The 10,665-nt window shown below is 49.3% G+C and overlaps 1 protein-coding gene across 4 annotated transcripts in view; it reads right to left on the reverse strand.

Moving 5' to 3' along the window:
* TRIM67 (tripartite motif containing 67) overlaps positions 1–10,451 on the reverse strand; it is a 168,690-nt gene extending 158,239 nt beyond the window's left edge. For all 4 annotated transcript variants that reach the window (XM_075339643.1, XM_075339641.1, XM_075339642.1 and 1 more), the window contains exon 1: positions 8,872–10,451. In XM_075339643.1, the coding sequence (XP_075195758.1) occupies positions 8,872–9,771 (900 nt within the window). In that variant the 5' untranslated portion in view covers positions 9,772–10,451. The remainder of the gene's footprint in view (positions 1–8,871) is intronic.
* Between the last annotated feature and the right edge of the window lie 214 nt (positions 10,452–10,665).

Here is a 10,665-nt window from a genome sequence, read left to right on the forward strand (position 1 = left end):
ACATACACAACATGAGGACAGGGACACTTTGTATGTGTCGCTGCTTCTCAGCTCCAGTGCCCTGAGCAGACTGAGATGCAGAACCACATACACAACATAAGGACGGGGGGGGTGCTGTGTATGTGTCACTGCCTCTCAGCTCCTCTGCCCAGAGCATACTGAAGTGCAGGACCACATACACAACATGAGGACGGGGACACTGTGTATGTGCCGCTTTCTCTCAGCTGCAATGCCCTGAGCAGACTGAGGTGCAGTACCACATACACAACAAGAGGACAGGGGACACTGTGTATTTGTCACTGCCTCTCAGCTCCACTGACCTGAGCAAACTGAGGTGCAGCATCACATACACACAATGAGAATGGGGGGTTGCTGTGCATGTGTCGCTGCCTCTGAGCTCAACTGACCTGAGCAGACTGAGGTGGAGGATCACATACACACCATGATGATGGGAGACACTGTATACAGCACGGCAGGAGGCCCCCAAACAGCCTGCTATGCACTGCAGAAGGCTCCCACACAGCCCTCCACACACAGTAGGAGGCCCCTCACAGCCTCCTACACACGGCAGGAGGCCCCCACACAGCTCCTATGCACGGCAGGAGGCCCCCACACAGCCTCCTACGCACAGAAGGAGGCCCTCACAGAGCCCTCCACATACAGCAGGAGGCCCCCCACATCCTCCTACGCACAATATGAGACCCCACACAGCCTCCTACACATGGCAGGAGCCCCCACACAGCCTACTACGCACAGCAGGAGGCCCCCACACAGCCACCTACACACAGCAGGGGCCTCTACATAGCCTCCTATACACAGAAGGACTCCACATTGTGGTGTGTCATGAGCCTAGGCATGGGAGTGCTGGCTGATGCGAGTACCTAAGTAATAGCAATACATTATGGACAAACTACTATATGATGCAAGGACCACATATAAAAGCGACCCTGTGAACAAGGCCACACTGGCTGAAACGTCAAAATAATTGGTCATTTTTTCACCTGGTCCTATATTTTTTCTATTTAATCTATTCAAATGTCATCATGATTTGGGAAAATAGAGTGTGGAGTGTTTTTCCACAGATCCCATAGACATTAAAAAATAAATAAAAATAAGATTATACTCGCCTAATCCTGATTTCCAGCACCGCAGCTTCCGTCTCCTCTTCTATGGTGTCCTCCAGAAGCATCGCGATGCAATGATGTCACTGTGCTGCCCTCGTGGTGACACCAACATCTGCTAAGACCCAGTCCTGTAGAGATCTGCGGCTTAAGAGATGAGCAGTGATAGAGCATGGAGCTCTGTGCTCTGTCACATGACTGAACTATATCAGGGCAACGTGACGCCAACACAGTGCAATTCGGTGGTCACAGAAGATTTGGGGCTCCGGGCGAGAAGTTAGGGGCCGGAGCTCTGGATCTTTTATGCCAGCGACGTACCAAGCCAGCGGGTCCTCTCTATGTCTGGTTCAGGGCCCACCGGGGTATTGACTGTGTGTGCTGGCTGTTTGTCTTTGCCAGTTGTCTGAAACTCCAGAGTGAATAGGACCCTGTCTCTTGTCCTCTTGGCTGCCCGCTGTCAAGCTAAGATAAGTTCTTGGTTTTGCTTCATACTTTTTGTGTGTTATTTGCTTATTGTTTCTGTGAATGATCTCTGAAGGCTTTTGTATTGTATCCTGTTTTGTTTGTGAAGATTTATCTTCCTAGTCAGTCTATGCTTTTTATCTTAGCAAGGGTTAGTCGGCAGGGTAATTGCTAGTTTTTTCCTGCACTTTCACCAGAGTCTTGTATGGATTGTGAACGTGCGAGTATTAGATTACTCTTCCTTTTTGCACATTCCGTGTAGGAAGTTTTGATATGGTTTTTCATGCCGACCGCAAGAGTTCTCTATCCTGTTTTTCATATTTAGTATAGAGTGGCCTCTCTTTGCTCCATCTTGCTCTTACTGTGTATGTCTTTTCATCTTTGCTCACAGTCTGTACATGTGGGTGGCTGCCTATTCTCTTTGGGGAAATCTGCTCTGAGGTAGATTATGTAGTCCTCCGGCTGGGTTTGAAGCATCTAGGTTGTTAGGCATGCTGCCCGGCTACTTCTAGTGTGGTGTTAAGTCCAGGGCTTGCGGTCGGTACTTTATTACCTACGACTCTGGTGAATTGTGTTCATGGTAGTCATTGTACATCGGATCATAACAAGCGCCCCTGAGCCACTCAGGGCACTACAAGGAACTACATCCTCTTGGGGATGCAGGACCTATCCCCTGGGAACTGGAGTACCAGTGCCGATACCACCAAAGCACAACCAAAATCCTAGTTCTCCACACCGGAGCTAAAGGGTTAATCAAATAAGGGGATGGTCACCTAGAGTTAGGAACAAGTCCTGGGATTGGCCAGCCTGGTGGGAGGGAACACACAAACGGTCAGACAGAGAGAACTGTGGCACATAGAGAGGTGTGTGGACGTGCTCGAGCTGGGTCTGTGCAACAGTGACCTGGTGGTACAGGAGAGAGGTCGCCAGGGCGGATACGGACAAGTACTGCTGGGACCGGAGCATGCACGGGGCACAGTGCCATATATCAGGCGCCAGTTCTACACGGCTTGATAATCACCTGCACGGTGTGGACACCTTCATGGACTTCACCGAACCACTTACCTCCCCACAGGGTCCGCACTGCCCACTGTACAGAGAAGGAGACTGATACCCCGAAAGGGACAGTCGGACCCCAAACGCTCTGTGCTACGGGGACCAATCAACAGAGAGTTCCGGGGACAGAGCAACCTGGGTCACTACATTGGCACTGATACTCCATGGGACCTGAACCAGTCATCCACAGGTTGGAGTAAGTAGAGACTGTTGGTTCCAAACTTGTGTGGTCTCCGTTATTGCCCTTCACAACTCCCAGGCATGGCCCTACCTGCGGAGGGCCAAAAATCATTGCTGCAACTACCACCAGCCCTGGGAGTACCCACATTCAGCAGCGGCTGTTCTCTACCCCTAACCATAAAACGCAGGTGGCGTCACGAACATTAACTATCACCCCTGCTTAAAATATTAAAATAATTCCCCTTTTTACAAGAGAAGCCCTAGGGCATAGAACCGGGCAACGGCCACCAGAGTGACATTCCTATTTGCAACCGCCCAGGACCGAGTACCCCCTTCCCTGGGCGACACATCGGATTATCTGATCAGCCCTCATGTGTCTCTAAAGCTGGGTTTACACACTGAGACTTTCTAGCGATCCAACCTGCGATCTCAACCTAGCCGGGATCGCTACAAAGTCTCTGGTGAGCTGTCAAACAGGCAGACCTGGCCAACGACCTAACAGCGATCCGGACCTGCAGAGCGACTAGCTGGTCGTTGGGGACGTGTCAAAAAAGCAGGTGAACTTCACCCGACTTCATTTAATGCCGCGCGGCTCTGTGTGCCGTGTAAATAAATAAATAATTAAAATATCCGGCGTGCGGTCCCCCCCTATTTTAATACCAGCCAGATAATGCCATACGGCTGCAGGCTGGTATTCTCAGCATGGGGAGCCCCACGTTATGGGGAGCCCCCCAGCCTAACAATATCAGTCAGCAGCCACCCAGAATTGCCGCATACATTAGATGCGACAGTTCTGGGACTGTACCCGGCTCTTCCCGATTTTCCCTGGTGCGTTGGCAAATCGGGGTAATAAGGAGTTATTGGCAGCCCATAGCTGCCAATAAGTCCTAGATTAATCATGTCAGGCGTCTCCCCGAGATACCTTCCATGATTAATCTGTAAATTACAGTTAAAAAACACACACACCCGAAAAATCCTTTATTAGAAATAAAAAACACAAATACATTCCCTCATTACCAATTTATTAACCACAACAAAGCCCTCCATGTCCGGCGTAATCCATGGTCCTCCAGCGTCGCATCCAGCTCTGCTGCATGCAGGTGACAGGAGCAGCAGAAGACACAGCCGCTCCTGTCACCTCCACGCAGCTAATGAAGAGAGCCGTGTGATCGGCTGAGCTGTCACTGAGGTTACCTGGATCCAGCGGTGGCCGCGGGTAACCTCAGTGACAGCTCAGCTGATCGCGCTATTCCCTTCATTAGCTGCATGGAGGTGACAGGAGTTGCGGTGAGTAGCGCGATCAGCTGGACTGTCACTGAGGTTACCCGCGGCCACCGCTGCATCCACCGCTGGATCCAGGTAACCTCAGTGACAGCTCAGCCGATCACACGGCTCTCTTCATTAGCTGCGTGGAGGTGACAGGAGCGGCTGTGTCTTCTGCTGCTCCGGTCACCTCCATGCAGCAGAGCTGGATGCGACGCTGGAGGACTGTGGATTACGCCGGACATGGAGGGGTTTGTTGTGGGTAATAAATTGGTAATGAGGGAATGTGTTTGTGTTTTTTATTTCTAATAAAGGATTTTTTCGGGTGTGTGTGTTTTTTAACTGTAATTTACAGATTAATCATGGAAGGAATCTCGGGGAGACGCCTGACATGATTAATCTAGGACTTATTGGCAGCTATGGGCTGCCAATAACTCCTTATTACCCCGATTTTCCAACGCACCAGGGCAAATCGGGAAGAGCCAGGTACAGTCCCAGAACTGTCGCATATAATGACACGCCCACCGGCTGCTGTGATTGGGTGCAGTGACACAGCTGTCACTCAGCGTGTGGGCGTGTCTCACTGCAACCAATCATATTTGCCGGTGGGCGGGGAAAAGCAGGGAATACGAGATTGTTTAATGAGCGTCCGGCTTTTTCAAAAAAGGAAAAGCCGCTGGAGCAGTGTGAATGCCGTGCAGCGCCGGTGATTGGGGATCGGTGAGTATGAGAGAGGGGGGGACACTTCAGTCACTCCGGGGATTAGCGGTCACCGGTGAATCCTTCACAGGTGACCGCTAATCAGGACGCTACACAGACAGAGCCGCGGAGTCGCTGTAAAGTCCCCTTTACACACTGAGACTTTCTAGCGATCATGCTGCACAGCGGGAAACAAAGGACCAAAGAATGGTCCTGAACGATTTTTAGCGATCCCAACTTCACAGCAGGGGCCAGGTCGCTGATGTGTTTCACACACTGCAATGTCGCTGGGGAGGTCGCTGTAACGTCACAAAACCGGTGACGTTACAGCGATGTCGTTTGCGATGTTGCAGTGTGTAAAGCCACCTTAACAGCTGTGGCCAGATTGGATATCCTCCTGCGGCTATTAACTAGTTAAATACCGCAGTCAGTCTCTGACTGAGGGATTTAATATGCTCCAGCAGGGAACACGTCATTCCCTGCACCCATCAGCAGTCCCATGAGGTGATCGCGGGGCGCCGATGAGTTGCAATGACAGCTGGGGATCAGCTGATGACCCCTGTGTCTGTTGTGAAGAAACTTCTTTTGAACGTCGGCTGCAAGCAACATTCATAGGAGATTGTGATTTCTGCTGTACACAGCGGGGCTCATGCTTATGCTGCTCTGTACAGCACAAGTAATCGGACAAGTGAGTAAAAAAGGATTTTAAAAAATCTGAGAAAAAAAAAAACAAAAAACATAAAAGTTTAGATCGCCCAACTTTTGCTCCATTAACACTAAAACAAAACAAAGAATACACATATTTGGTATTGCTGCACTCAGAAATGTGCGATCTATCAAAATCTAAAACAAATTAATACGATTGGTGATCAGCATAACAGAAAAAAAATCCAAATGTCAAAATTATGAGTTTTTTTGCCCTCTGCTATATTATAATAAAATGCAATAAGAGGCGATCAAAACATCACATCTACCCAAAAATAGTATCAGGAGGAACGCCAGCGCTGGACGCAAAAAATGAGCTCTCATATAGCTTCAGATCCCGAAAAATGAAAACGCTACGGGTCTCGGAAAATGGCGGCGCCAAAAGTATTTTTTTTTTTTTACAAACTTCTGAATTTTTTTTCACCAATTAACTAAAAGAAAACCTTTACATGTTTGATACAGTATCTATTATATAGTGTAATGCACCCCCATAGTCCTCCATATATTATAGCGCACCCTTATAGTACTCCATATATTATAATGCACCCTATTTTCCTCCATATAATATAATGCACCCCTATAGTCCTTCATCTAATATATAAAGCTGAGTGTATGTATGTATGTATGTATGTGTGTGTGTGTATATATGTATGTACCGTATGTATGTGTGTATGTCTGCTAAAGCAATCCACACCGTCGCATTTACAATCACAAAAGTTTGCACAGACGCCTCATGTGACTCAGGGAACGTCATCTTTTGACAAGAAAATTTAACCCAGCGCTTTACAGTTAGTTACTCTCCAAAAAAACCTGCCTCCATTAAACTGAATGGAGCTGCGAGCTACAGTCTATTAATAAGAGCTATGATTGGTTGCTATAGGAACAAAGGACATTCAAAGTATAAGAAGCTTATGTGTGAGGTAATATGATGTCAGTGGAGAGACAGACACAGACACACAGACTGAGAGACAGACAGACAGAGACAGACAGACAGGCACAGACAGAGAAAGAGACACACAGGGAAAGACACAGAGACAAACAGAGACAGACAGAGACAGATAGGAAAAAAAGCCAGACAGACAGACAGAAATAGACAGACAGAAAGACACACAGGGAAAGAGACAGACAGACAAAGACAGACGAGGAAAGAGACAGACGGGGAAAGAGACAGACGGGGAAAGAGACAGACGAGGAAAGAGACAGACGGGGAAAGAGTCAGACAGACACAGAGAGAGAGACACAGAGACACAGAGATAGAGACAGAGAGACTGATACAGAGACAGACAGAGAGATAGACATAGACAGAGAGATAGACAGAGACTGGGAGAGAGACAGTTACTATACCTGGCCATGGTATTTCCCTTGTTATATCTTTAAACTTGTCAAGAGTTGGATATTGAATAAAAGGGCCACTTAATATGGTGGTTATGGTGGTCTCCTAAAAAGAGCCACTTCTTGGCTAGGTCCTTCCCGGAGGGATATCTGGCTATTTTCCATGCCGAGACTCTTAACAGAGGCTCCACAGACCTTTTTTGATTTGCATACTTCCCAGGGGGCAATGCACCTAGGATTTCACTGTGGTGAGTGCCTTTGCTGGCTGCTGGCAGTGTTTTCTCTGGCTGGTCTCCCCGAGATCAGTGATTGTTTTGTCTTGCTACTCTATAAGAGATCGAAGATCCCACTGACCAAAAGAGCTTACACTCTACAGGAGATAGATGATCCCACTCACCATAAAGCGGGCTTTACACGCTGCGACATCGCTAGCCGATGCTAGCGATGGCAAGCGTGATAGCACCGGCCCCTATCGTTATGCCGATATTTGGTGATTGCTGCCGCAGCGAACATTATCGCTACGGCAGCGTCACACGCACACCTGCCTGTCGGCGTCGTCGCTGTGACTGCCGAACAATCCCTCCCTCAAGGGGGGGATGTTTGGCATCACAGCGACGTCACCGCGACGTCACTAAGTGGCCAGCCAATCAAAGCGGAGGGGCGGAGATGAGCGGGACGAACATCCCGCCCACCTCCTTCCTTCCTCATTGCTGGCGTGTGGCAGGTAAGGAGAGGTTCCTCGTTCCTGCGGCGTCACATGTAGCGATGTGTGCTGCCGCAGGGACGAGGATCAACTTCGCCCACACAACAGCAGCGATATTTGAGAATGGACCCCCATGTCAACAAGGAGCGATTTTGGACGATTTTGCAATGATCCAAAATTGCTCCTAGGAGTCACACACAACGAGATTGCTACAGCGGGCGGATGTGCGCCACAAAATCCGTGACCCCAACGAGATCGCTGTAGCAATGTCGTAGCGTGTAAAGCCTGCTTAAGAGATAACACTATACAGGATATAGAAGATCCTGCTGATCATAAGAGCTTACACAATACAGGAGACAGAATATCCCAGTGACCATAAGAGCTTACACAATACAGGAGACAGAATATCCCAGTGACCATAAGAGCTTACACAATACAGGAGACAGAATATCCCGCTGACCGTAAGAGCTTACACAATACAGGAGACAGAATATCCCGCTGATCATAAGAGCTTACACAATACAGGAGATAGAAGATCCCAGTGACCATAAGAGCTTACACAATACAGGAGACAGAAGATCCTAGTGACCATAAGAGCTTGCACAATACAGGAGATAGAGGACCTTGTTGCCATAAGAGCTTATACTCTACAGAAGAGAGAGATTTACCTAGTGATTCTGGAGATGGAAATTGACTGCCCTACAAACTGTGCTCCGCAGGGGCCCGCTGATCTGTGGTGGCCTATTTACTGACCACCTCTGTACAAGGTATGATAATGTCCTAGATGTCATACCTGCCAGGCATGATGGGGATGCCCGCACGGCGATACAAAATGACGTTTGTCTGCTCTCTGGTGCTTCAGCAATATGGTAAATGGTGCTGGGAAAGTTTTTCTGTGAACTCGATCCTCTGCAAATTGATCAGCTCCTCTCTAGCAACTATTCCAGATAGATCTGACAGAGCACTATCACAGTATCCTGCATTACTCCATGGATTTCATGCTGTTTTCTTAAAGGCATAGCCATTTTACCAGAATGTGTATAGGACAATATAGATGAGCAGCATACATAAAACTCAACTGCCACCGATTTCTCATGAACTCCTTCTTTAACAGTCTGTATAAAATAAAAAAACTTATGTAAAGCACAATCTATAAATATGCTAAAATGACTTCACCAGGTTTATGTACAGAAAAATCTGAAGAACTTTTCAGACTATGTTACATTATATTATAAAAAAGTGACTCTTACATTCAAAAACTTAATTTGCTCTAAAATGATCATAAATGGTTAATTTAGGTGTAAACCAAGACTAAAGTTCCCGATCATTGCATAATATCAGGCTTCTAACCTTGTGCTGCTTCCACATGATGCCCAGCGGCTTCATCTCGTGCTTGGCATGCTTGCCCTCCTGCAGACACTGGTAGCACACGGGGCTCCGGCAGTTGAGGCAGTACATGCTGTAGTTCTCCAGTTCATGGTCTGCACAGGTGGGGAACCTGCGGGTCAGGTTGGGTGGCCCTGGTGCCGCAGCGGCTGGTTTTTGGCTGGTGCTGGTGGATGGGACTAGCTGGGAGGGGGCTACTAGCCTGTGTTTAGCAAATGGTCCTCTAGTAGGGTGACATTTTTTCTGACAAGAAGAGCAATAGAGAACATCGCACTGCTCACACATCACTGCGGCCTCTGATGGGTTGGTATCACACAGCTGGCACCTGGCATTGCTAGCATAGCCTCCAGAAGCCTCTGCACCACTGTCTTGTGTGTCATGCCCTGCACCACGCTCCTGCTGGTACCTCTGCACTATGGTCTCCAGCAGGCGGTTGCGTTGGAAGCCCCTCAGCCCCCTCTCATCCAGGGAGGCACTGCGATGGCACTGTGGGCAGGTGATGGAGGAATAGCTACAGATGCTGCCATGCAGCCCCCGGGATGATGCCCCTGAGGAGGCCGCTAATGATGGGGCTGGAGCCGGAGGTAATACTCTCACCCCATTAGGGGACTTAAGGCTGGGCGTGTAGGAGCCATACCCGCTGTCTGTCTCACTGTGCAGGCTCATCTTATCCAGGTGGTCCGGGTAGTCATAATCCGCCCCCATCAGCAGCATAGGGCGAGCCGCATGAGGTAGGTGCTCGCTTTCCGGGGTCTGCACTACGATGGTGCGGGCGCAGGGCAGGCAGATGTTGTGTGAGCAGGGCAGGATCAGCGGCTCCCGAAAGAAGGACCCGCACACTGGGCACTTCAGCTCTTCCTCCATTGCTCGGGTCTAATTGTCTTCTCTCTCATTCACTGATGTGTCATGGGGGGCTGAGCACAGTCCTTGTAGGAGCAGGTAAATGAGGGGCTAGGAATGAGCAGATCACTGCAGGGATGGAGGCAGCACAATGGACGGAGGCTGCAGCAGACGCGGCTCCATCCGCTGAGCAATGGGATTAGTGCTGAGGAGAAGACATGATGGGGGAAGAATGCAGAGTGCCCGTCAGGTGGATGAGGCTGGCTCCTGACTCCCTTGTGCTTCTCCTCGGCGGCAGCAGACAGAATGGAGGCGGCTTCAGCACCACACTTCAGGGACAGCGCCCGCGGCTGCCCACTCTGCAGCCCCGATCTGCCCGATCTGCCCGATCTGCCAGGGAACCTCACCAAACCATCCTACCGCTCAATGATGAGCAGGACAGATGAGGAAAGGAGGAGAGAAAGAAGGAGGGATCTTACCAGGGGAAGGAAAATAAAGAGGAGGAGGGGGGAGCAAGAATGGATCGCTGCTGGCAAATAAGTGCGAGGCTTGCTACAATATTACACAGGAAGCACGGATTACATGGGCAGCACAGTGCCAGGTGGGGATATGTTACTAACAATGTAATGGCCATTAGGGAAAATATAAGGTGAAATCAACAGGATCAATATTTCTGCAGCTGTACCAATGTGGCCTGTACAGATCCGCAGCAATGCTGTGCACACCATGGACCCATCCCTGTGGGCATCTCCCTGCCTCACCCCCACCTTCAGTAATAAGATAGCAGCCATACAAGCTGGCACTGTGGCTGGGCGCCCTGCACAGAGCATATGGCACTGTATGTTGTATGCAGTGTAATCTCCTCTAGCTCAGCACATTGCTGCCAGATCCTCCATTTCTGGCAGTCTGCTTTACGTA

The sequence above is a fragment of the Anomaloglossus baeobatrachus genome, chromosome 3 (assembly GCF_048569485.1).
Source record: "Anomaloglossus baeobatrachus isolate aAnoBae1 chromosome 3, aAnoBae1.hap1, whole genome shotgun sequence".
In the NCBI taxonomy this organism is placed as follows: domain Eukaryota; kingdom Metazoa; phylum Chordata; class Amphibia; order Anura; family Aromobatidae; genus Anomaloglossus; species Anomaloglossus baeobatrachus.